At 42.9% G+C, this 27,590-nt stretch overlaps 1 protein-coding gene across 4 annotated transcripts in view; it reads right to left on the bottom strand.

Moving 5' to 3' along the window:
* Window positions 1–268: 268 nt before the first annotated feature.
* Window positions 269–27,590, bottom strand: part of adarb1b (adenosine deaminase RNA specific B1b) — a 108,656-nt gene continuing 81,334 nt past the window's right edge. For all 4 annotated transcript variants that reach the window (XM_053878247.1, XM_053878249.1, XM_053878248.1 and 1 more), the window contains 9 exons: window positions 15,702–15,776; window positions 12,915–13,840; window positions 11,392–11,506; window positions 10,714–10,882; window positions 10,464–10,615; window positions 9,748–9,916; window positions 6,402–6,583; window positions 2,815–2,993; window positions 269–2,751 (listed from right to left, as the gene is read on the bottom strand). In XM_053878247.1, coding sequence (XP_053734222.1) covers window positions 2,575–2,751; window positions 2,815–2,993; window positions 6,402–6,583; window positions 9,748–9,916; window positions 10,464–10,615; window positions 10,714–10,882; window positions 11,392–11,506; window positions 12,915–13,840; window positions 15,702–15,729 — 2,097 coding nt within the window. In that variant the 5' untranslated portion in view covers window positions 15,730–15,776 and the 3' untranslated portion in view covers window positions 269–2,574. The remainder of the gene's footprint in view (window positions 2,752–2,814; window positions 2,994–6,401; window positions 6,584–9,747; window positions 9,917–10,463; window positions 10,616–10,713; window positions 10,883–11,391; window positions 11,507–12,914; window positions 13,841–15,701; window positions 15,777–27,590) is intronic.

Below are 27,590 nucleotides of genomic sequence, written 5' to 3'. Positions count from 1 at the left end.
CAATGAGAAACTCCCCTATTCATATCAATGATATTTTAAATGCTAAAAATGCATGTAACTGTGCATAAAACATAGGCGTAGTACAATAGCAGAGGCTGAAGATCACAGCGTTGGCAGGTCGAGATGGAAGCACTTACTGTGGGCAGGTGATTCTACAGATCCGGTCCCGAGGCCACGGAAGGAGCAGTGGCGCAACACTTCTTCAGACTTAACTTTCTTCAAATGGTTGTGCTTGATCAAAGAAAAGAATTCCAACAATGTGCAAAAGTAAACTAAGAACTCTTTTATTCTTTTGTTCCTTTTTTATATCTATCTTTATCTTTTTATTCTACAGGAATCCTTTTCATCATGCGAGGTGCAGCATCAGTGTTGAACATGCAAGGATCGTAGATTTTGTCAGCAGAGGAATTCACACATCAGAGGGGGTCGGTGTGTGTGGGGGGAGTTCTAATCCCAGGGCGTCGACCTCTGGGCCAAAAAACGAAATCAAATAAAAACAGAAACCCCTGTGGGGGGGGGAGAGAGAGGAGGGTGAGGTGGGGGACACTGATCATCATCAAGGATTCACAAAGGGGTTGAGAGCAGATGCAGTTCAGTTCTTGCTGTGATAGTTGCCTTACCGTCCAAAACAGGCGGGGCGGCCTCATATCATGACATCATCAGTTGACATCTTTAGTGCATTCAAAAGTAAAATACAAATCTACAAGCAGGCAGTCTTTCAGGGGGCGTAGAAAACTCAGGGGGTGAGGGAGGAAGGTGAGGACTCCTGATCGAGATGGCGTGACATTAAAGGAGACATTTGCATGTGACTTTGGTGTGTGGGTCCTTTTGCAAAAAAGGGGCGCACCCAACTTCCAACCATCCCAGTTCCTGCTTTTGGGTCACTCATGAAAAAGAAATGATGACACAGTTACATGATGACATGTGCCGGCTGGTCGAGAAGAGTTGCATATACATTTTGTATTCTTTACACATGGGCGGCTACAAAGGGAGAGGAGCACCCCCGAAACAATCACGGCAGTGTTGGCGCCATGCTGAGTGTTGCCCGGTGAGTCAGCGTCACGACAAACAAACATCAACACGCAGCCAGAGATGTCTATACAGTTGCACGGGATCGTCTCTTGGAGGCCGGTCCAGCCCCACTGGCGCCCACAAGTCGCTACAGATGCACTAAAGAAGCCGGACCGCCGCGTCCATCCTCCAATGTACAGTGTCTGTACAAATAAAAAAAATAAAGATCGGAAAAGCAAATACACGGTGGCAGGAACACACATGGACATCGTCTTTGGTGAAGATTCCAGAGTATGTTTGGAGCAGCCTGAGCACACACATCTACGTTTCAACAACGGGGACATTAATTCTCTGCAGTGGCGACGAGCCTGAAACACCGCAGCCTGGACGAGGTGGCTAGAGAGCTTCTGGGGTGCGGGTGGAGTTTCTAAAGTGACATCACTGTGAGACACAAGGCCGTAAACTACTGACAGTTTCGGAGGGATTCACACCATCAACCTACATTTGTGATACATAGGGGAAACAAAAGTCAACTTTGAGAAAGCTAAAAAAAATGTTTGGGTCTGAAACCAGTTGTAATGTTTACGTCAGTGCCGCACAACCACACTGGGCTGTGGATAACTTCAATATTGTGGGCTGTTGCTGTGAATCCCTGCAACAAAGTGACACTCTGGAAACGATATTTCTTTACAGCTGCAGTACAAATCCTTAAATGCCCAATTTAAGGAGGGGAAAAAAACGAAACGAGACACGACCCCCCTTCAATGACACAATCACAAGAAATCTAGAAAAGAGACAGAGATTCAAAGCTGCCTGTGGAGGAGTTATGCTGGCATTCATTCATTCACACACGTCTGCTGCTCCCAGCTCAGTTCCCATGCAAAGCCATGGCTCGGATAAAGGAAGGAAACAAACTGAACAACAGGCAGCACCTTCGAAAAGTTTCCCTAGGTGAGGTGGAGGGGTCGGGGGTGGGGGGGCTACATGACACTCGGCGTGACCCCTCATTGTTCAAGTATGACATGAGACTGAGTAAAGAAAAATGAATGAACGAATGTAAACAGAACCAAACATGGATCGATCAAACTCATCAGCAGATGGTTCAAACAACGTTTAATAAAACACGCTAGGAACAAGTCTTCTAACATATGAGGCAATGACGTCATGTCATTCTTTGTCTTTTTTTTGAGCTACATTTACATCCTGAAGACTATCATTCTTAAATAAATTGCAGATTATCGTTACTATCTTTATTAAATACACCTCTAGGTCCAAACTCTGGTGAGGATGTCACGGCTTTCTACTGCTATGGAAAATAAAAAAAAAAAAAGAGGCAAAGGAAGAGAGAAACATGGATTCCAGTTTTAACATGAGAAAAGAAGAACGGCGATGACGGACACATGGGTCCTCGGAGGAATGGCTGCGACGATGACATGGATGTTGGATGAGACAGTTTAAATCCACACCTTCATATGTGCAAAGACATGGACGGAGGTAAGAGTCAGAATGGGCCGGCTGGTAACTGGGGTCAGGGTCCAGCATGAGGAGAGAGGGGAGTCTCCCTCAGGAGCTAAGAGTGAACTGGTCTTGCTCAATGGGCTTTTTCACCCAAGCCCCGAGACCCGCCTTGTGGAAGGCCTTGATGAGCGCCTGCTTGGCAGAGTGGTACTCTGTGGCCGCCTGCTTGGCGTCATGGTAAGAACTGGGCTTCTGGACCTTGATCCGGAGGACGGAGGAGAGCTGGGGACAGGAATGAAAATGTGACATGAATGTAAACACATTTGAATTGATGAGTCGGCGTACCTTGGAGTGGAGGCGGACCCAGCGGCTGTAGAGGGCGTGTTTGCAGAGGCGCGAGGCACGGCCCATGTCGTCCTTGCCAGTGGTTGCATTGATAACCTCCAGGGCCTGATCGCCCACCGTCCAGTTCACGCTGAAGTTGGGGGCTTTCCCAGGCTGCCGAGCTTCTGCATTACTAATACCTGTGGCCACAAAGAAAAGGACAGATGGAAACGGTTATACGTTGAAGTGCTCACTTTTTTCTTCCCCCTCCTCTCAACGCTTCATCTGTCCCGCTGATAGAAGACATTAACGTCCCCACACGGGGACTTGTGCTGCTCCAGCTCCCAACAGGGCACCAGCCTCCACTGGCTTGAGTTAGTGACAGATATACAGACGCTATAAATCCCTACGTCACACTGTGTCTGTGCGAGCATGCCACGCTCCACGGCTCAGTTTGGCAGCACTTGTGGCAGATGATTTAAAGAGGATGGAATCTGCAGTCCTCTCTCGCCAGAGTCCTTCATCGCTCAAAACTCTGTAAAGCGGAAAAGGTTAATGTCCGTCTGCTATTATGTCCTTAAACCGAGCGACCAGAGTGGAGGAGCACGGGAGCAGGACAGACGCTGGCCTAGTTGGCTAATCGTCCCTCAGAATCAAGCGCTTGCTTTTCTCATGAACAATCATTTCTTTTAACCCACTTCCATGTGAGCGGCCCAAAGGGTGCACTTCCTGAATGACCCTTTTCTTTAGCCAGCCTTGACTGAGAAGATCTCCCAGCCCACTCTCACTGCAAAGGCATCGCATCACGATTCATTCCATGTGGACATCTATGTCCCAGAGCGACGCAGAAGTCTGCAGTCTGCATTGCATGTTGAGGCCGTTGGCAACATGTCATGTAAATGAAAGGCCATAGTTGTGGTCAGGCCATGAGGTGGTGCTCCTTTCCATTTTGATATCCAATTTCATGTCACTTGGTATATAGCACCTCAAATGATAATCCCCTGTGTACTAAATGGCACAATGAATGAAACACATGGCCGCAAATGGTGTCCTCAAACTGGATGTCACAAGGGAGGCGAAACATTTGAGTCACTGTATGCGTCAACATGTAACTCGATAAGCAGACCTCTACGTCACCAAAGAAGTCCACTTGAAGATAAATCTATATGTGACACCTTACGGGTGAGAATATGTTCTGCTTATGCTACCACTTCCTCTCCACCTGATTCCACACGGTTGGGCAAACCTCCCAACCTGTTGTTGACTTCGGATGACATTCCAGACTGACACAGTTCCGCTGGCAGCTCTTATCCTGGCTGGAACTCTTGTGTGTGTGCCGCTAGAAGCCCAGCACAAATGGTGTCAGAGGTGGGCTGCTATGTGACATCACCAGGCGCGTGTCCTGCGCTAGGCATCAATGAGGGACAGCCTCTTTTGCAACACGGAACATTATCAGTGGATGTTGACACCTCCTACAGTAGCTCACTGCATTTGTAGTTGTGTGAGCCTTGGAGTTCAATATACGGCATCAGTCCCTGCAGCCCTTTCCTGTCCGCGTATATACAGGACAGTTCTAAGGCCTCAAACGTTCTATCCAGAAAAGGGTCCTACAGTGCTTAAGTGACACAGAAAAGTGGCTCTTAGTTGAATGTCTAAATCTTAAATAGGTACGTTTAGTAAAGGTAATATGAACAGTGAGCAGGGAATTTGGCTAGAAAAGACGAGACAGAAGACGAGTGAAAATGGGTTTTGTCCTGGTCTTGTCCCATAACCTAGAATCTTAACAAGGGTGAGGAAGGTTAACCAACATCTACTTCTCTTTAGTTCCCCTGGCGTTTGGGTTTGCCACTTTGTTAATCTGTGCCACTAATATTTGTCTCAGTTGCGGTGGCGACTTTCCAAAAAGAAACTGCATCTGGGTAACTGGCCACGACATTCACAACGTAATTGCTGCAGTTTGGTTTCATTTAGAAAACACAGTGTTGTTGCCAGATTGGTCCACTGTGTTCAGTCGTTACTGGAAAGAGAACTTCCACCACGATCGAGGACCTGCATTTTAAAGTCAAAGTAATTGTTAGCAGATGTGGTCATACTCACTTTAGCAGTTGGACCAACTGGGGGCGTGAATAACATTGATGCCTGTTTGTGTGTGCAAGCACCATAAAGCTTTGTAGAAGATGAAATGTGTTCTCTATATAGTCATGTAAAAGACAATCGGCAAGGAAAGTAATAGTTTTTTTGTCAGTAAATATGAATATTTAACACGTCGTTCATTGAACATAATTTAAAGGAATGGTGTTTACGTTGTTTGGTTTATTAATAATAGATGAATGTTCCAATTCAACTCCCCTCTATTTGTTGTAAAATATTGATGAGCCCGATATATCCGTCTGTGAACTTGTAAATAAAAGGCATTATTTGAGGTTGTGTATTATTTGAAAATGTTTTTCTCTGTGCTCGAGAAACATTAAGATTTTCACTTCCAATAAAATGACCAGATTTTTTCAAAAATACCATAATATACAAAATGTAATGGCACTTCATGCAAATATGTGATATTGAAGTCCATATTAAGGGCTTTTTAGATTCAGATGTAAATTTAGGAAAAGCATTGGACTACTTGAGTCTTGAACATGTGTAAGCATTGATGATGCAACTGTTTCACTCGGTGTTTTTCCTCTAAGTCTTGTTTTCCCATGGCTGATCATCTCTTTTCTGCAAATCCACATAACACACGGGTGATCATGTACGTCCATGCCCAAAAAGTGAGTCTCATGTCCACACATCTTGTTCCACCGATCTTCTGTATATAAAAAAAAAGGCACAAAACTATTCGGCCTGTAATGGTACCTGTGGCCAAAGCACTTAGTTATGCACCTGCTGGGTTCGGCACACAGCTGTACTGAACGGTACAGTGTGGAACATCAAATCCCTGTGAGGATTGAACTGACCTAAATAAGCATGTGCAGCCGTTCATTCAGAAGCAGTGGCCAAGTAACAAGCTCAATCTGGAAGGAACCTCGGAGACCTTTCTCCATCCCTACGGTCAGCTTCCCAGGATCATTATGAGTTCCTGGTTTAAGACCACAAAGAGGATATACAGCTGCAACTTCAGGCTCTAATTCACATCGCAATGCGATTGTAGATGGCAGCGGCTCTCTGGCCGTACAGTACTTTAAGGGGGAGATTCAATACTGATGTTTGCATTGTAATGATTTCATATTCTATTTTATTTACAGAAGCAGACTGAGTTTCTTGCCACCAATCTTATTTTTAAAATTGTAATACAATAGTCAAAGACTCCACAACTTAAATTGACTTTCTTGCAATCTCATCAGAGTCACTTGTCAGCTCTCCTTGCGAGTCTTAACTCAGAAGATGCAGCCCCTAGTCAGTCTTTCAACTCAAATTTCATTATAATAATCCACCTAAAATTGCTGCTGGAGAGAAAGTTTTCTTATGACCGGTGCTGCGAGTACTCCGTCAGCTAAACAGACGGGCCAAGATAAAAACAAGCCGACACTATCTTGACATGATCCTTTTATCAGTGAGTCGGTCCTGAAACATGACCTGCTCTGCCGTGATCATGGTCTAGATTCGGCTCGTACCGCTGAGGAGAGGTCTGTTGAGGGTGAACTGCTGTGGCAGGTCCTCGATGTCGGCGATACGCTGGTACATGGCTCTGGAGAGATGGTCGGCGTGGTACAGGCTGCCCAGGATGATGCTGGAGAAGTAGATTGGCTCTGAGAAGTAGCTCATCAGCGACCCCTGGATACCCACAACATTCCACCTGCACACACAAAAACACAAGTAACTCACAAACTTACATACACTGGATTTGGACGAAGGAGAATGGCACACAGAAGACCTGTGATCAACGGCCAGAAGGAGAGTCTTGACGTGAAATTTCGGACGCATTTTTCCAGCTTTAAAGCCGACATAACAATGAAAAACATTCCTTAAAAGACCATTTATAGGGCAGCGGTTTAAACAGCATGACGCACTTTCGTTTCATGGCATAACATTAAAGACCAAGGACACAGACAGACAAAAGATTTTGAGCAAGTTCCTGGCATTTGGTCACACATATCCTGTCAAAAGTTCAGCTGTCTTAGATGAGTCATGGTTTGCGGTGGTCAGTACCAACTGACAGAAAAACAAAAACAGTGACAGAGCCTTGGGCTGGTGGGCAGCCAATACATTTGGAGATGGAGCAACTTAATAACCAATCAAACGTGGCACAATGGAAAAAAAATCTGGAAAAAGCTGAATTGGAAGAGCGCTCCACACCCACAGTCTCCCAGGCTGTCTTTAGCTTATGAAAAATATATAATCTTCCATAGGTCCTGACCACCAGGGAGGTTACAAGTGAAACCATTTGAAGGATGAAGTCCGGCCACAAATTACACAAACAACACTGTACAGATGAGTCCTGAATAGCAAACAATAACACCACCAACCACCTAGACGGCAGAAGAATAATAGTAGTACACGAAAAGTTTTTTCACATTAATTCAAATCATCTTGAAAGGAAGAAGCAGACTGTATTTTGGTTGGCTACTAAACACAATGTTCAGTAGTGTAGTTAGTGTGAAGAAGCAGGGATGACATTAGTATTTGTTTGTGTAGTTTGCAGTACTGCCATCCCTACGTCATTCTTCAATTGTTTTTTTTAATATTCAGGCAGTTATTGGGTTGAGTTATCTTGCTACCATGGTGAAAGCAGAAAACTGAGTTTCAGTCATGACAGGTTCAGTAGGTAGATGAGCACAAGGGTGTACTTACTAGGTTACAACTTGATGATGGTTTTGAAAGTTGACTGTTCTTGAGATATTTCTATTTATGTTATGTATTACTGTGTCACTGTAATTAGAGGCAAGTGATGACATGACATTGATGAAATTGGCTGATCGGTGTGTAGTAGTCTCACAGTATAATGAGGAGTATTTTTTTCCCCCAAGTTCAGAAGCGTTCCATCATTAAGACTCAAAGCTGCTTCTGACTCTGTGTGTATTTGGCCCAAGCAAAATATATTAGCTCCTAAGTAGACAAGCAGATTTACTACATGATACACCAACAGTTGTGCACACTCTGGGGTATCCAATTTCATTCCCCTCCCAAACTTCTGTGTATTTCAGCTCTGTGTCATTAAGCATCTCTCCCCAGTCATTTTCCCATTGACATGCTCTGTCAAGCAGCACCGGGAGAGCCAAGCCAGAGCCGGAGAGAGAGTTAAACACATACACCGGCAGAAACGGAGGCAGGATGGAGAGGAATGTATATACACTGCATTCTTCCTCGACACTTGTTTTTTCTGCCGTCTGCCAGTATTTCTTGGCGGAGAACGTCGTCACCTAGATGCATTCAGGGGACGCACCCTGCCAATTTGAAACATTCCCTTGAACACAAATCGTGAGAAATGAGACATTGCCTGCCATGATGAGCGCATCTCATTCTGCCTCTTTGACCTCAGGCTGTTTGAGAGTGTGTGAAATTACCAACATACACAACAATAAAGCATATGCAAGTATGAGACCTGAGGCCCTTCAGGGAGGCAATTGTTGCGGTGTGCAATATTGTCTGCATACTTTGTGTGTGGGAAGGATCTAATGTGAAACTGAGGGAAGGTATAATGATATCTCTGGATTCATGGCTGCGAGCGCTAACAGGATATGCAGGCCCACGTCAGCCCCGTGTGCCCATGCAGCGGAAACAGACACATTCCCAAAAACATTGGAGATGCCAAATTAGAAATAGTCAACTCCCTCTGCATCACAAACACGTTACCAGCCATTCATTATAACTGCAGGCTTCCAGGGCATAAAGTGAGAAAGATCGGGAGCTGGTGGCTTTTCACAAAATAAAAATGTCAAAATCTAAGAGATCAAACGTCCATCCATACACTGTCATCTGCTTAGCCAAGGTGAGAATGAGGGGGAGCACAGAGATTTACATTAAAGTTGTGGGTGAACCTTGACAGTGACTTTGTGATCTTTGCCTTTTGTTACCACATCTGTGATCTACACAGTCGTGCTACCATGATCCTGGGAGAGATGATTAAACTGCTGTTCCCCCTCACAAGCACCATATATTAAAGAGCATATCTACAAGAACAGTCACAATAGTCTCTCACAGGAAAGCATATGTAGGGACCAGAGAACTGCATGTTCTTGAGCTCCACTCACTTCTCCAGTAGCAGTCAGTGGGGAACAGGAGAGGTATACTCAAGGGTTCAGAGCCACAGCAGGAGGCACGCTGTGACTGAGGGACATGAGAAGTTAAGTAGCACCTTGGTTACAAGGCTAAAAGCTCAATCGGGAGAATTAGCCCGGGCTGGAACTAAGGACGTTGCTCCATCTCACCCTCTCCTCTGCTTCCTCTTCTCTCAAACCTACAAACCTCATGTCCTCCTTCACCGCATCCATAAATCTTCTCTTTGGCATTCATCTCCACCTTCCAACCTCAACAGCTTCCTACCAATGTACTGGCTACCAATGACGAGGCAAAAACCACAACAGAAACCCTGCCTCCCCTCGGGCTGTGGACTTGTGTGCCTCTGTTGGCCTCACCGTCAGCTGAGTTTGAGACCCCGACTCTAAATGGTCCATGGGTTCAAGTCTGATTGTGTGACCCGTCTACAGTGTCCCTTGTCTCTAGCCCATAAAATCAGATTCATTCGCATTTGGGAAATTTATAAAACAAATATTCCTTCACTTTCAAGAAATCTGCTCCGCCGCATTTCCAGATTAAGTGCAGGCATTTATAATTTCTGTTTTAAATAAAATGAATACAAATAAAAATAAAGCTCCAGTGGGGTGCATAAAACAACCTGGAGGGCTGGAAATGGCCCTTGAACCTGGAGTCTGACACATGACTTAAACATGATATCAACAAGTCACTTGCTGGATGTCAATTTATCACAAGTACTGCATGTTCAAGTACATGAAGAATTACCTTGCAATTTTATCGCTGCATGACATGGTGAGTAGTCTCTCCCCTTGCAACACTCCATCCCAGGTCTGGATGGTGTTGCTGGATCTTACTGGAATGGTCCCTTCCCCCGACTCAATTTTGGTCCTCAGCTGTCCCCGAGCTTTTCGATTGGGATGTCTGTCTCCCTGGTCTGGACGAGGACAAAAACAGGAATCGGTTCCGAGGCGATGACTCGAAATATACAGAGATAAAATTAATAAACATCACAACACAACAGCTTTGTCAAAGAGCGCGACGACTATTTATTACGTTATCGAGACCGTCTGCCATTCAGCAGCCGGCAGCATCTTTTCAGCCACTAATTAAATGTGGCTGTACTCTATTTGGGCCGCCATGTGCAAGAGAAAACACTTTGACTAGAGTTTAAGAGGGGTTAATCACACAGACAGTGGCAGTGGGCTGGTGGAAGAGAGAAACTGATGGCGACAGACAGAGAATGACAAAAAGCTCTAATTACTCAGTGCTGCATGGACGTGTCTGCTATAGGAATTGTTGACATCACAGTGCAATTCCAATTAAACCAAATCAAGCCCGAGAGGAAATCTCCAGATTTAATTCAATAAAACAAGACAGAATGTAAAGCGGAGACAAAAACACATCCGGATACAGTCGGTGGAGTCTGAGTGAGACGATAAGGCAGAGTCAGACAGCAGGAGTCATGAGGACCCTTGCATTACCTTCAACTCCCGCCTCATGTGGAGAGAAGATCCTGGCGTCTCCGCAGGGTGAAGTGCTGATGTAGAGGTGGAACTGAATGTTGTCCTTTAACCTGTAGCCTCCCTTTTCACAATGTGTGAATATTGACTTCTGATGTTCCTCCTTGTTGTTGCTAAACAAGCAGTGAAACAGTTGAGTTTGATCAATTGAAATCTTTAAATGTATGTATGTATGGTGAGAAGAGGAAAAAGAATATGTTGTCCCACTGACCCGAGGTAGAACTCCAGTTGCGTGTATAGGTATCTCATGAGCGAGCGACGTGCGATGATCTCCGCGTGGCAGTCATTCAGGGCCAGGCCGCGGTCGCTCATGTACTCACCGTTGATGCATTTGGTTCCTGTGGAAACACAGATGACCTGTGCCTCTTTAACATCCGTGCCTGAGGATGAAACAACAACAATCAGTGGGCAAACACATAATGGCTCATAAGAAAATGTTGAAAATGCATGTGATCATTCGAGTTTTGAGAATTAAAAAAGCAGCATTTCATATGACTGATCGACTAATTTTGAAACCAGACATATGTTCAGAAATGTATATTAAAATGTGCTAAATTAGTGCTGTCAATTAACATTTTTTTCAGTATTAAGTGACACATAAAATCTCTATTTAAATACATTTACACAAAGCAAACAGAAGCATTTAATAACTTATTGTAGTGCAAGTTGCGGGCACATAAATAAACTAAATAATGTAATAAACCATCATTGGTGAACAATGTATTTAATCTTACATCTACATATCTTGAGTGGTGCATACATACTGGAAATTCAGTAAAATTAAAATAAAAACCTTCATATATTCCCAGTAACTATTAGGTATCAACGATAAAACTTGTTGCATTGTGTTTCTCAACATCATCGAATATCTCCTTCTCCTCAGCTCTACCTGTTGTCATGACAACCCCGGCCAGAACTTTTCTCCGTGCATGGGGGGAGGTGAAGTTGTCAGTCAGTTCACTGAACTTATCCACCACCAAGCGGGAAACTGCATCAGCCAGAACCTGTCCACACACACACACACACACACACACACACACACACACACACACACACACACACACACACACACACACACACACACACACACACACACACACACACACACACACACACACACACACACACACACACACACACACACACACACACACACACACACACACACACACACACACACACACACACACACACACACACACAGTTTTGTGATATGTGAGCTTGAAACTGTCAGATGCTATAATTCTCTGGAGCTCACTATATGTGTCACAGTGTTTGCATTTAGCTTCAAACGAGACTTGTTATTATGCCAGTCAGTGAGAGAGAAAAAAAAAGATTTCCTCAGTTAAACAGCCTTTGCAAGAGGTGTGAAAGATGAGGGAAGCTGCGACAGTAACATGGACTATGGCAACCGTTAAAACCACTCAGCAGAGGCACAAACAACAAATCCATTCAGCCTCATCGTGGGATAGTTTCACATTCACAGTTTCTATCCTTTGGTCCAAAAAACCCATCGTGTTCTTGCTGAAGACAAATGAGCGAAACCTCTAAGAGAAGGATCTCAAACGGGGGTAAGAGTACCCTCTGAGGCCCTTGAGATTCTGTCTTTTTAATTCAGTAGAAAATATATGTTTCATTACATATATTTCTTTATATTATATAGCTTCAAAACAGATTTTATTATTTTTATTTATAATGGAAATAAAAAGAATGTAAGCAAGATAATGCAACGTTTTGCTGTTCCAAGTTGAATAAGTCACAGTGGTGATTCAACAGTGCGTCTTTTTTAAACATTTGCATTAGTCAAAGGACTGAACTAATATTATTCAAGGGTGACATCACTGAACTCAAACCACCTAACAGCCAATTCTCTAATGTCCTGTCTGGAAAACTCAAACATGGTTAAGAAGACAGTTCCCCGCGAAACAAGTTTAACATTGAATCTGGACCATTTAGACCAGAGGTCCTCAAATCCGTCCTCAACCAGGGAGCTGGAGGTTGTTGTTCCAACCAACGAAACACACACGTCATCACCCATCATTGGTGAGAACGAAAACCTTCTCATCCTAGTACAGTATTTGAACAACAAAAAAAATAGAAACAAAACTATTTCACCTAGACCATATTAACTAAAAACCTCTGAGATATATTTTTCCACAGTAACTTGAAGCGTCAGGAACTTACAATTCCACAAAATTAAAATCACATACCAACAGTGAGTTATCTGTCGTTCCCCTAGGGTTAGAAAGTTATTGCAATTCTTTGAGGGGAAAACAGTGGGTGGCCACAACAACCATTAAGGGCCTAAATTCAACAACAGATTGTGCTTCTGATCTACGCCTCTGTGACTAACCAAACTTCAGCCAAATCTGTGTTCCTCACTTTTGAACATATGGAAAACAGACACCTCACCTGCGGAAGGTGAAGCTGCAGTCCCTCTCTTGGTATGGGTTGCCGAGACGGCGTCTGGTCCAGCTGCATGTTGAAGAGAGCTGAAAGCGCTGCTTGTGCTGCCCGTGCTTTGGCCAACTTCTTGTTGCGGCCAGAGCCTTCGAAAGTCTGAGCATCCACAGTCACTGACATCACAAAATTCTTGGCATGACTCTCGCCACTCTCGGACACAAAGTCATACTTGAGGCCGGGCCTGAGTTCATTGAGAATCATGACAGGGTTTTTCCCACTGGATGGGGAGCTAAATGCTGACGGAGGGGGCAAAGGGGCCTGGGCGAGGTTGCTGCCAGGTGCTGTGGGCAGTGGGTATTCGCCTAGTGAGGCTAAAGTGCTGCTGCCATTGGAGCCAAGATAGAAAGACTCCTCCGGTACGGCTGGTGTCTCAAAACCATTGAAGAGCATATCTGGGAAATCGGCTTGGTCGGAAGTGAAGTCAGTGTTCACGGTCAGCGTTCGGCCCATGGCGAGGTGCGCCTCAGAAGCGTTGGGGAACTGAACGAACGACCGTAGGGCTTTTTCTGCTGCATTCAGTTTGGCCTTCTTTTTCGTGGGACCCATGCCTTCAAACAACTGTCCATTGACCTCAACAGTCATGACAAAAACTGGGGCGTGGACCGGTCCGGTCTGTGACAAAAGTTTGTACTGAAGACCCGGTTTGATCTCATTCAACTGCATGAGAGCGTTCTTGGGCAGGACCGGCCCTGGAGTTTTCTTGCGCTTCTTGGCTCTGAACTTGGAGTGCGAGTGGCCATTGTTTCCTTCCTCGAGAGGCCTCTTTCGGCTGCCGGGGCCGCTGCCATTGGGGAGCTGTTCAGCCACCCCCACTCCTTCTTTGCAGGACAGGTTGTCCAGGTTTCGGTTTTCCTTTACGTCGGTGCTGCTCGAACCTGCGGTGCCCAGAAAGAGTAACTTACAACGCCTTCGTTGCAGGATCTTGTAAATGCAAAATTTATAGATTCCTTTATCACTCTTTGGAACTGGACCAATGATTTGTGTTCCTTTAATGATGAACGTGAAACTAGCTATGACAATAAAAAAAAAAAAAAAAAATCACGCTGCAGTGGACACTCCTTGAGCACAGCTGGGTTTGCAGATGGAACACTGGGTATCAGTTTATTAAAAGTGGATAACATTTTGGATTACTGAACTAAATTATTGGCATCATAATATTGTCTTTTCAATCAGAGAAAATGTAGGAGCTTGTAAGTGCTTGCAAGTATTTTTAACAAAAAAAGGTACCATTTTCAACACAGCAAATAAACACAAAAGGAGTCTGGAAATTGAGACAGTTTTCGGTTGTTCTGCACTACAATATTCCGGGGGAACACATATCACTGAACCCAGTAAGCAAAGCGGATGGAATATTGTCAAAAATTTTCATTTATAACATCCTTCAGCAAAGGCTTGATAGGTTACTCCTTGCGGTACTCAGGAGAAAGAGAGGCCGCAGTGTGCATGAGTGGGGGGGGGGTTGTAGGTTGGGTTGAGGGAGTGCAGGGTAGGAGTGCAGGGAGGAGCTGAGGACCAGGCAAACAGGAAAAGAGGCAGTCGGCAAAGACTCCACCGACTGCAGGATTCCTAAAAGTTCGACTGATACCAGGGAGTAAAATTGGTGATAATTTGAGGATTTCTGATCAGGTGTGCCGCTAAGGTCTCCTGCCGCGGAGCTCAGAGGTCACAGTGTGTGTTTTCACATTTCACACTCAAAGTCCAGTGTGTAACGACAGCACATCTACAGTAGCTCTGAAACATGCACTGGCTCTCAATGGTCATGCATTACCTTCAGCCAGCCTAAACACAGGCTGTTTTAGCAACTTTTCTCTTTTGTTATGACCTCAGCCAAAAAACAAACCTACATAACCAGTCAAGGCAGAAGCCATCCATGAATTTCAATGTTCAGTAAGGTCAAGAAGACTGTAATTTGCATTTGTTGCATTGAAAAACACAGTCATCTGTTCATTTCAGAATTAAACAAAAAAATGGAAAAAAAAACTATATAATCAACACCATGCATTGAATTTTATACATGCAGTTGTTTTCATGCCATCATTTGTGCAAACAGCATCTTCTGCTTGTGAATCCCTCAGTGGTGAGATCCATCTAAAGCATCAAGCAAAGATAAACTTCACTTGAAGTGCAACTTTTTTTTTTTTCTGGCTGAGTTTTTTTCATTAGGGGTTTATTTATGTGATTAAAGAAGGAGCGCTGTCACTTAAAAGCGTCAAATTCTTTCATGATTCTCTTTGGTCTTCCATTGGTTTCAAAAGGAAAGACTGGAGCTTTAAATGTGTTTTATCTCCAAATATCTTTCAAGTACTACACGTTTGATAGGCTTCTAAGAATATTCAAGATTTCTGTGCTCGCAAGTTCCTTCACGACAGCAAAGTGTGCATTGAAAAAAGACTTGGTGTTTCTATGAAGATGACAACATGGCTTTTGAACTATTTAACTGAAAAAATGTCTGATCTAAGCCCAACTAGAAGCAGAGGCGACTGGTTGTTAAAAGGCCTTCTGTGAAAGTATGATTTTTTTTATTGTTTGTCAGGACGAATGATGGCATATCATATTCATTTTAACAAATAGCAACAAAATTTAGAAGAAAAAAAAACGTACGCAAATAAGTAAACTATTGTATCGCAGGGGAAAGAAATAACAGGTCAATCTTGTTAGCCAAGTGCGTTGAAGCTAGCATGCCTCAGGAACACAAGCGAGGGAGGACGCAGGCAAGTGGGGAAGAGGCAAACTCACTCATATTCTCCTCCTCATCTATGTCCATGTTGACTGGCCTGGCTTGAGCTGCGAGGGACCTCAGTGCTGCCACACCTGGAATATAGATACATGCAGGTTAGGACATATCCAGAATATTCAAGAGACACGCAGCGATACCTGAAATTTAAGTCATTTCCAACTGATCAATTCACTGTACTCTTTCTCAATGTCGTTTCAACAATGTTAGTTGGACCACGAATCATAGATTACTGTAAGATTAGGACACCAACAACACACTTTCAGTTGTGTCAACCAAAAAACAGAGCCATTGCAATGGAAAATATTCTGGGGATGGTAATAATATGGTAATAATAAAGCTTGTGGCTAGTTATCCCACTTTTGGTTGAAAAAAATATGTCAGCATTCCTTTGACATCATTGTTTGAAGGCAAATATTTTGAAGCAGTGTACCATCAAGTGGGCTTCAACAATGAATACACTGTTTCATGAAGCCTCACCGGCCCATCTCAACTGGCTTATCATTAAGTCAATCATACATATAACTCATTTATTTTTGTAAGTGACGCAAGTGAGATACCCATACAAGGATGGTCACTCCCAGTAACTTGGATATTTCTCCCTATTTTTGACATCCTGGACAGATTCAAGATTTATGACTCTTCTGTGTCACCAATTTTAATACACAGCAACTGTGTCTAAAATATTGTTGGTGATCTGACTTTTCAAGAAAGAATTTTCAATTAAAAGAATTGCTTCGCTGGGTGCAGACTCGACGCGGCAGACTAATGAAAGTGACTCGATGAGAATTCAGGCAGAGGAGAGACACAGGGAAAGATGGCATTATGATACCGAGCAGATTGTGCTGATTCTCTGTGCTCCCTTTCCGCCTTCCATCAGTGCCCCCATCCCTCAGCCAGACACTTTCTTAAGCTAAACTAAATGGGCTAATTAATCTGGGCTAATGGCGGGTGACAGTAAATATGCTAGCACAATTATCACCCTATTAGAGATTCATCTCCCGCGCCATAATTGAAAAGAAAAAGGTGGGATGAAAGGAAAACGTGTGAAAGACGGTCGACAAGAAAGGAGGTATTAATTCACTATAAAAACGGCCACATTCACCAAGAAACTCATCAGTGGGTGAAACTGAAATGACCGTTCAAGTTCATTCAAATCTCAACAAGCTGTGATTAGTTCACTATGGCGCAACATCACCGGTTCAGAGTGCACTGTGGCAAACAGAGAATAATGACACCTGTGCTAGGTAGGAAGGCTAACCTTATGACAGCACTGTCGATGATGCCTTCATTTAGTTCACAGAAAACACAGAGGAGGTGAGGTTTGACAGCAGGGGCTACATCTCTAATTCTAATGGTGGATTGTACTGCACTGCACAAAACTTGGCTGCCAGACCAAGAGGAATGTCATCATCCGGATCGAAATCTTCACATTCTGTGCTTAAAGAATGAGGTCAACTGACTACGTGAATACACTGAATATGAATGGATCTGGTTTTTTTTTTTCATGATAGCCCGGGAATATTCCAACAAGAGAATTCCAGAATTCCCTGGACTGAAATTGTGAATGAGAACAATCCAGATCTTGTGGTTTGTCTGTACCATGATCAATATGGGGCGAACTTAATGCAACATTGGACATACAATAGGGACAATGCAGAAGTATATTGCAAATGTACCCTAAGCAAAGCTGAAGGTGGTGCAAGGAAATACTTAGCCAAGTTCAGAGATGTTAATATATTTTTGTAGTGGCGACTTTTTGAGGTCAGGCAGTGTATATCAGTGCCTCTTCATAGGTTTGTCTTCATTACCCCATTAGATGCCTCAGAATGACCGGTAATGGACATGGCTCTGACAATAAAACTATAGCCCACGAGGTCTTTCAGTGACCTAGTTTTTCTTGAGAATCAGCCATCCTGGTCCTTACTGCATGCCCTCGAATTTAATGTGTTGCTCAGCAGTTAAATAATGCTAGGATCACCAAGGCCAATGGCCTCTTCCTCACTGCTGCACATGACTGCCAATGTCTGGATACTGCAGTGATGACTGGGCGTTCTAAATTGTCACTGCCGCTGACTATCATCTTCCCGTCTTCAGGGTCAGGCCAGTATGGGCATCACATAGGTGATCTTTCTAGTCTAGCCTTTGCCATCTTAAACGGTTCAACCCTGGACACCAAAATCTCCCAATAGTTCTGAGCCCACCGATGGTGTCCTGCTGGAGCTAGTGATTCTTCACTCACTTGACTTGACTTTATTTTATTTGATGCCTTTTCCAAGTCATCTCTCAATCGTTTCTGAAGTCTCTTGTTACAGGGATATGGTAAATATGTCCATTTACTGTATGCCCTGATGGGAGGAAGATTATGTTAAGTTTTCCAGCTCCCACATCCCATCGAGAGGCACAGATAGTGGTTTTCGTAGCCATAGAGGTGGCCAGCGGGGAAACACTGCATCCTGCCATGATACCTATTTCCAGATGTGGCCTTGCACAGGGTCTAATGCTCTGCTAGAGGGCATAGTTTGATGTCCTGGTAATATGATTTTACTACAGCGTCGAAGATCTTGGTTCCACACTCTAGGCAACTGTAGCAAAATAACCGATGACATGCTGGTCAATTACTATTTTCAACTGGCCATAAAGATTAATAAAAAATTCCAATGTTGCTTGAAACAGAGTATCAAAATAGAACAACTTGGCCAGCTTGATGAGCTGAAGTTGGTTGGCAATCGAGTTTGAGACTTCATTTTCAGGTAATTCAATGTGGACACAGAGTGAGGGGTTGATAGCCAAAAAAAAAAAAAGATGAGAAAGAAGATGAAAATCCTTGAATTTAATCTGGCATGGTGAGAGGAACTCAAAGTAAAATAAGGTGGTTTTGATTCGTCTCTCCTCCCTTGGTCTCACTGTGATAGAGCAACTACAGACGAAGAAGCGGCTGCAGCTCACTAGCTGGAGGTGAGGGAGGTTAAGGTGAGGGGTGCAGAGAGGGTATGATAGATAGAAAACGCAATCCTATTCCACATAAAGCAGAATCATTATCGCTTCAAAAATAAAGGTGATGGAAAGGTCCACCCTCTACTCTCTGTGTAAACTCTCAAACTCAGTGCCGATGGGGAAGTCTGACTTTCAGTCAATATTATTTCAGGGAATGAATAATGCTTGAGCGAAAGAATCTATACTATCACAACTTAAAAGTTAGAAAGGAATAGAACCGGACAAGTGTCCAGGGATATATCAAGAATACAAGACAATACAAAGACTTGACAGTTTTGAATCTCAAATGGCGTAACTTGGCCATAATACAATAATCATTAGATTGGATGTTTGATTTCACTGCCTCATGCCTCATGGTGAAACAAATGAAACCAATGTTTCATCCTAATTTTGAAGGTAGTATCGTTTAAACAGCCTTAGACAGGCATCAGCTTTCACAAAGATGATGGTTTTCCATTCACCATGTTTCAGTGTTCCCTGTACATCTATCATTCTTTACTTGGCAGCGTCAGCGTGAAGTTTATCAACACATACTGAGTGTTGCACTGCCGATGTCACAAGTAATTTGTCAATTTCAACTTGCCACATTACCTCTACAAAGAGATGGCGCTATAGGTGTGCATTTATTCATAAAACTTTCCCCCTGAAGTGATGCGATAAAAACTGCTTTGCAACGGTGTAAAATATTTCTCTTCAGATGGTAAAAGCTCAGGTAAAATGTGGGGAAACATTGATAGTTCCAGAGTTCGGTATGTTTAACAACCCCTCACATTTCTGCATTTATTCATATTTACTAGATTATCAAAGATTGTGAACATCAAAATTTCACAATCAATATAAACCTATAAACCTTTGACTAACAAAGATGGCTGTCAAGGTGAAAAAAATTTGGAGAGATTGACGAGGGCTGAAAAGACACGAGATTTGCAGGACAAAAATATTACCAGCTGTTGGCGAGCTTACCCCTGCAACATGTTAAGATGGATTAAGTGTGATAAATATTTCTGGAATATCAGTCGATGGCGTCGGTTGTCAACTGTATTTTGGAGAGACCGTTATAGTCACTTCTATGCTGAAGTATACACACAGCATGCTGCCAAATAAATCAAACTTTTGCTTTTATTATTGTTGTCAGGTAAAAATGACACAAAAAAACTGTCATACAAAGATGATCATTTAAGAGACAGCAATGACAACTCCAATACTAATCCTACGTAGTTTTGAGTTTGGGCAGAGTAGTCAGGGAGAAAGGTTTCAAGTCACTATGGAGATAAGTTCAAGCATTAATAGACGATTCACTGCAACCTAAACAGAGCGTCGATTACACACGACACTGTCTGAACGCACTCAGCAACAACTGATCACAGTCCACAAACTCAACGTTATTCTGCCTCTTTCATTTCTCTCCACAAGTCCTCCTGCTTGGAGTCTCGAACATCCACCTCCCACCACCTACACAACGCCAACACTGCGACCATTTATGTCTTGAATACTGTGAACTTCGCAGCTCACTTCATCATTTGGTCACTGTTAATCCAAGATATCAAGTAGACACAATGGTGTACCTTTAAAGGAGTAAAGAGCAGGAACATTCCTTTTTCTTTTTCTAACAGGATGAGCGGGGCAAGTGTCTGATTGGTGGCAATCGACCGAGGAAAATTTGGAAATACATTAGCGACATAGAGCTTCTAACAGGGTGTCGAAGAATCACTCTTCTGTGACCAAATGGAATTATAGAACTCAGTGACCTGAGTGGTTATGGGGGTGTACGTCAAGAGTTAAAAATATATTCATCTCAGTGATTCTCCTGAAGAGTGCATTTAGTCACTCTTCTTCATTGGGGGGAAACATTACACTACACTACATTTCTTTTGTATTTCAGCCACATTGCACCATCTCTTTCAATAGCTTTGTTCCAACGCACATTAGACAGGACCATTTGATGACAGCAATCGAAAAGATTGCTGGATTCGGGACAACATGATAGCCCTGTGCTGGTCTTAAAACCCTTTTTGGGGGGAAAGGCATGTCAATATTTTGACAGTGAAGAAAATCTCTTGACCTCAGCAACTTCACATTTAAGTCAATCATAGAAGCGACAAACTTTTTAGATTGCTTTGTTGCTGATTCAAAACAGTCAGCATATTTACGTATTTGTGCGCAATAAATACCCGCCACGTGAACTGGGGTGCAATTTAAATTCCTATCTTTCTCCGTTTATATTTTTTCGGCAGCAGTGCTGACTGAAACTGGCACCCCCTAATTCTTGCACTTCGGAGAGGCTTTAAAAGCAACAGCACCAGACAGCAGCAAGAAAATTGAGCAAAATGACTTTAGAATATACATATTTGAAAACCGTAACTACATTACTTGTCATTTTAGATTGGCTTTGATAGCCACTGACCAATGCCCGCAGACAGTGACAGACTTTTTTCAAACTTACGCAGGATTGATCAGGAATATGTCAAAACAAGACAGCATTTGCTTTCCATGCAGAAACACAACTGAAAAAGAGGGCACGGTATAGCAAAAGGTAAATCTGTCTCTTATTGCGCTGCAGACTTTAATATTTGACAGCCACTTGTTTATCACTGAGGGCCACTGATAGTGATAGAGGAAAGGTGAAGAAAGCCGAGGCACAATATCAATATGATTATTATTTTTTTGTTTTATGGGTTTTGTGAGAGATTGCTTTTTTTTGGCAGGCAAGTAGGTGCATTCAAGGTTCATGGAAGGGAGAGAGGCAGACGACTATTGTCCACATGGCGAAGGCCAGGCGAGAGATAATGGTGCCCCGGCTCCTGAATGCAAAAGCTAATATTTATTTGTTTCATTTCCGCATGAAAAGAACCGAAAAAAAATACTGCATCCAAAGTCGCAACAAATCCAACATTGCATATACCATTTTAGATATAATTTCAAACTGTCTATATACGAGAGGACTTGATCATAATAACCTAATTCCCTCCGCCAGCACATTCACGCACTGCAAGTCTCAGCTGGGCTTGAGGTGAGGTCATAAATCACCATAGCGAGTGGCTATGATTCCTGCGAGCACATGATGACCAGGAGGAAGGTGGAGGTGGGGGCTGGGGGATTGTAACAGCTAAACGGCTGTCCTCGCTTCCTGACGGCTTCAAGGCCACGGCGACTGACTGCTCAGCCTCTGGGTGCGACATGTTGCAGATGGCCACCATCAGTGACATAAACACACACACACACACAGACATGGCCAATACCATGACACGCAGGTCTGTCAGATGGAATGTTAGGGAGAAGGGATACTATTTGTTGCTGTGATCTTAAGAAAAGAAAAACACGTTTATTAAAAGAAAATCACCAGTTGAGTCTTAATAGAGATATGTATTCAGATTTACAACCTTTATTCAAAACAATTTTACTACTGAGGTCAAGCAGTTTCAGTCGATAAGCATGAGGTAACAACACTAAACACAAATGCACACAATGCTGTCGTTTGGTTTGGTCAAAAGTATACGTTTTTCTGCCTACTGTATCAACACTGACAAAAATGGATGATGATGATCAAGCAACATCCACCGCTAAGGAAACCAGGGATAAACATGGAGCGGTGGAGACTATATACGGTCCGGTTCAGGTTTAACCCAGAGCCATGAATGGTGTTGGTTCTTGCAGAAATCTGAGGTGAGTCTAGCACAGCCAATGAAAATGATTTAAAGTAAGCATAATTTCACTTAGATGACAGTGTTCGTTTTGCGTATGTTCCCACAACTACTGATGATACTGTTCAGTCTTGGGACAGGCTCAGATGTCCCCCTGAGAGTACATTCCAGGAGTCAGAAGCTAAATATCATAAGGCAGTTCAAGTGACTGGGATGTAAAATTTCATATCTCATGCCACATATATTGATATTGATACAATACGACACACCTATTGGTTCAGTGACAACTGAGTCCTTTTCAGAAAAATAAACACATCACAATACAAAATGATGTAGAAAGCCATATGTTTGCATTTCACTAGTTTCAGCTGTCAATCAACAGCAAGCATGAAATGAGGTTTGTGGTTGGCTGGTCTTAGCCGCATATTGAAGGGCAAGCACAAAAGGCATGTTTGCCACTGCCTCAGCTTTACACGCAGGATGAGCAGAGGAAACTGACATAGTTGGTTTTGCGATATTAATATCATGAATGTTCATATCTCAATACTGTATAGAGACAATAACTATACATCACAGGGATGAGCATGCTCGACGACAGGTCATCTAGGAGTCAGGTCTTCTCTCTCGCTCCCACACACAAATGGTGCAACAAGAGGCTTGGTCTGGTTTGAAAAAACTGCCATCTCAGCAAAATTAACCACACTGCAGAAATAAAATAAAATAAACATGCTCAATAAATTCCAACTTTGAAAGCTGTTAAATTAAATTAGCTAAGGTTTAGAAACAAACAGTCTTGGCCTGGAAATAAGTTCATTAAGTTCACATTGAAGGGAATCAGCATTGTAAATTCACTTGTAGGGATGCACCAATCATGTTCCTGGTGTCGGGTAATGACCCAATCCAGCCCCAAAAAAATGGGATTGTGTATCGGTGAAAAAGGTACGATCCCAGAAGCCGATATTGGCATTTAAACTCCAGTGCTCACGTTGATGTCACACATGGTGCCATAATGATAACATGGCAGCAGGTAACAACAATACTGTGTGGAAACATTTCACCCACGTGCCACTCAGAACTGCAACGACGACAAGCAACATGCAAAATGTTGGCAACATTTGGTAACACTTTGTTGAAATAAATACCAAGTCACTGCTAATGCTTTTACTCAAAGCATTAGCAGTGGTTTCCCACAGTATGGCAAGAAGGTTAATACTTTAACACTGCTTTCGGATCAGCCCCAGTCGATACCCAAGAAGGAAGGAGAGAAATAATCCATAAGTATCAACTCATAACTGGTTAGAGAAGACAATGATTCTAAAATTAAGATTAATAATGTTATTTCTTAAATTATATTATTACTGAAGAAAAATGCAGTACATGTGTTTATGTAAGGTTTCCAAATGTAATGAAACTGATGAAAATGATGGGAAAACAGGTTCCATTTTACAAGATTGATTCAACCGCAAAATAGATAGTTAAGTTATTTAAAAGAGTGGAAAAGCCAACGATGTTGCTGAAGAGCTTACATTATTTTCTGCCTTAGCTTGTCTCAAAATATATAATACAAATTGGATGTGAAACCCACAGCTTCCGTCCCAACGTTTTCTATTTAAAAAAACAAAACAAAAAAAAAAACATTTGAACACAGTCACGTTTGACAAAATTGAATAGGTCAGCAGGTCAAAGAATAATGTAAAGCAGATAACACATGACAATAGTTTTCGCAGATGGATATTCAATATATGCAGAACTAGAAGAGAACCTGACCATCAAGAGTCCAATGACGATAAGGTTGAATAAGAGGAAAGGAAAAGGGGATTGGCCAAAAAAGGGAAAGACTCTCGACAGAGATAAATGGCCGAATGATACAGTCAGGGGAGGAGAGGCAGTCTACATGAAACAGCCCCCTCAGCAGCTCTAACACTGACTGATAGGCCCAGCAGGCAGCTGTTCCTCCACAATACATCCCATAAGTCTTCTGTTACCCTCCAGAATCACATTATAGATCATATCAGACCTATTTAAAAGAATGTATGCCAACCGAGAACAGCCAGAGGGTGGATATCCATAATGGACGATGCATTGTTTACTTTGAATGATGTCATGAGAAGTGTGGCCTGATTGAACATCGGCAGAGATGAGGATGATTTCCTATGAAAGTAGGAATTGATTGAATGCATCTGCTTCACCTTTTTATGACAATGCGTAATGAGTATTAGCCCGCATTCATTTCGACAATATGGTTTCAGAACAGTTTGAAAAATGCCTCACAAGGACAGTGAACTTTTCTCTTTCATCTGGCGGTAGTTCAACGTCACCATGAAATTTTGACTGTGTAATAGCAGTTTCCATTGAAACTCAATGGCAAAGCGTACTGACAATAATATGAAGATGAAGCCCCACTTCTCCACTTTCAGATGATTGAATTTTCCTAGATGGGATCAAACTTGACCAACACTGACCTACCGTTATCAACAATCACCAACACTGGATCACGGCTGCTCCTCACCAGCTTACCACTGACTGACCCCTCTCTTTGCCTTATGGCTGCTCTCCACATCTCTTCGCTCTCACACAATTTCACTCCTTCCTTCTTGTTCTCCTGAACCTCATCAGTCCACCGCCAAGTCTCCCTGTCCTCCTTTCACTTCCACGCCTACCATTTTCTCTGCTGCTTCCCTCACCAATTTTGAAGTACTTTCCACCTCCTAACCACAAAGTCTTTCTTTTACATGCTGCCCACTCGGGTTGGGCGATATGGACAAAAAAAGTTATCACGATAAATGTAGTAATTTCGGCGATAACGATAATTCTCACGATAAATCCATTTTCCTTCTATGCCATGTGTTGTACACACTACAGTCTCTCTTGAAACTGTTTCATGATGAAAATTATTACTGGAGTTTGTCTCCAGCATCATTATTTGTTGTCTAAATATAACAGTTAACCAAGTGTAAATGTCTCTCGTAGAACCCGGTCGTGTTATTTGGGGGTTAAATTGAGCCAGAGCGGAGCTCCGTCCAATATCCAGCTATTTTCACCACAGTGTTTCGGCGAGGCACCAGCGCAGCGGGAAACCTGCATGTGTTGATATGAACCAAGGAGGACGACTGCGTCAGAGAACCTATGAGGACCATTCCATCTCATAAAGATGAAGATGAGATGCAGTATTGTCATCGTAGAGACTACACGTAGTATCGTGTACAATAAATTTGTACACAATAGGGATGGGCAATAAATTATCCTACTATTATGTGCTTTAATTGAAAGCCTCCATGTGCGACACTGAAGGCTGCCTTCACCGTCTGCTTAGGACGGTATGGTGGCAAGGATTTGTTGCTTCCCTGACACCACTACAATGTTTTCTTCGACACATGATGTTCCTCCATACAAGCCATTTAGGTCCGCGCCAAATACCAGTCTCTCCCTTTGGGGAATGCTCTCTATCACATCATCAAGTTTGTAACATAATTTCCCTTGGGATTAATAAAGTTTTCTGATTCTGATTCTACAACACCTCCTTCTTCTACCACTGACATCCTATCTGTGGCGCATACGTCTCCTTCAACATCAAGCCTCACTCTCGCAATAAAAAATAAAACAGTCAAGGCTTTCTTTGCCCCAGAAAAAGAGTGAATTTATTGCATTTTACTCAGTGTCTGGAATGACTTTAGCTATAGATTTTGGAGCTAACTAAGTCACTTGTCCAATTGTCTTCCCCCTTGGTCTTCAGACATTGCTTCAAAGTAGGGTTTAATTTTAAAGGGGCTAGGAAGACAGTAGCTTAAAACCACCAGTAAGACAAGATCAAGACGGCGCACTAAAAACATGCGAGCAAAGGCAACGATCGGACCGTAGAACATATAGACAAGACTTGATCACGGACGATGCTTAGATTTGGGAGCAAAGTATCGTTTGTGTGGAGAACACATAACCACAAGACCATTGTCAGAACATAACTTTTATATACATGCTAAACAGAATCATGCTGACATCACTTTGGTTGATGATGTCATCTGAATGAAAGCATATATTCATACATTTTTAAGAAATGTAAATTAATTGTTAAAAAAGTTGAAATTAAAACTAGTCTTGTGAAAACTAAATCAAAAATGAAAGATTGTGGGAAAAGACATAATTCATGGATAAATGCAGGTGCTGTATGATGTCACTGCCACTGTCTCCATCCTACAAGCCCATTACGTTTCCCAATAAAGCTTTGGCAGCCCCGGTGATTACTTCAAGAAAAGAGAGGAAGAATTTTAATAGAAAGTGGAGCATTTCTTTTTCTTCTTTCATTTCGTCTGCTTTCATCTGAGCCTCCAGCCTATAGATTTCTCAGGTGATGTCCCCAGGCAGCGGCCAGATAATGCACCATAATAGAGTACATGTGTGGGCGCCTGTGGGTGAACGGAGAGGGGTCGTACGTGAGGGGGAGCCTGTCGTGCCTTCTGATTAGAAGTGATGGGCCTAAGTAAAAGGACCGAAGAGGCGGACCACCCACCATGGCCTCCCAGTCTCATCAAAAACACACACACATGAACAAGCCCTTCCTCAGAGTCTATTATTCAATTTGGGTGTTCTAATGACCGGTGGATTAGCTTGCCAGAAATGATTTGCCTCGCAAGCCCTACAGCACCATGGACATACTTTCTCCCACTCTGAATATTATGCGGGAGTCGTTCAGGCCCTGACAACCCATGATCCCAGCAGGTAAATGTAGGTGGATGCAAGCGGAATTGTGAGGACTGGACCTATTAGAAACAAAGGTTCTCCATTTAGAGAATTACATACATTAGCTAAGAACTGCAGGGATTTAACACAAGTTCAGTCAGTGAACGTGTAGAAAAGTAACAGGTGATCATCTGAGGCTGTGAGTTGACTACACGCGGCATCTCCCTTTGGTCGGGTCACATGACTGCTTTGAGCATAATCCAACTCGCAGTGGCCTGAACAAAATAAATAAATACAAATATAGACCAACATTGTTTCAGTCATTATGTCTTTGGTGATGATGTGGAACCTGTTCAAATCAAAACCAATGCCAAGGAGTTGAGGTCTGTCTGAAAGCAGTATAACTTGAAAATGTCTGCATGCATTTAAATGAAATTATGCTGCCCACATGCCCAGTTCTGTTCAACTGGAAAACAATACTGCAGAAAACACAAAATTAAATATCATGTCTAAGAAATGAATGTCACTGGTGGCCCAGTTTCTGAAAATCTGTGCTGCTCTCAGTAAGCTAGGTTGAAT

The sequence above is a fragment of the Synchiropus splendidus genome, chromosome 10 (genome assembly GCF_027744825.2).
Source record: "Synchiropus splendidus isolate RoL2022-P1 chromosome 10, RoL_Sspl_1.0, whole genome shotgun sequence".
Taxonomy (NCBI): domain Eukaryota; kingdom Metazoa; phylum Chordata; class Actinopteri; order Syngnathiformes; family Callionymidae; genus Synchiropus; species Synchiropus splendidus.
This window is presented reverse-complemented; position numbering and strand designations above follow the sequence as displayed.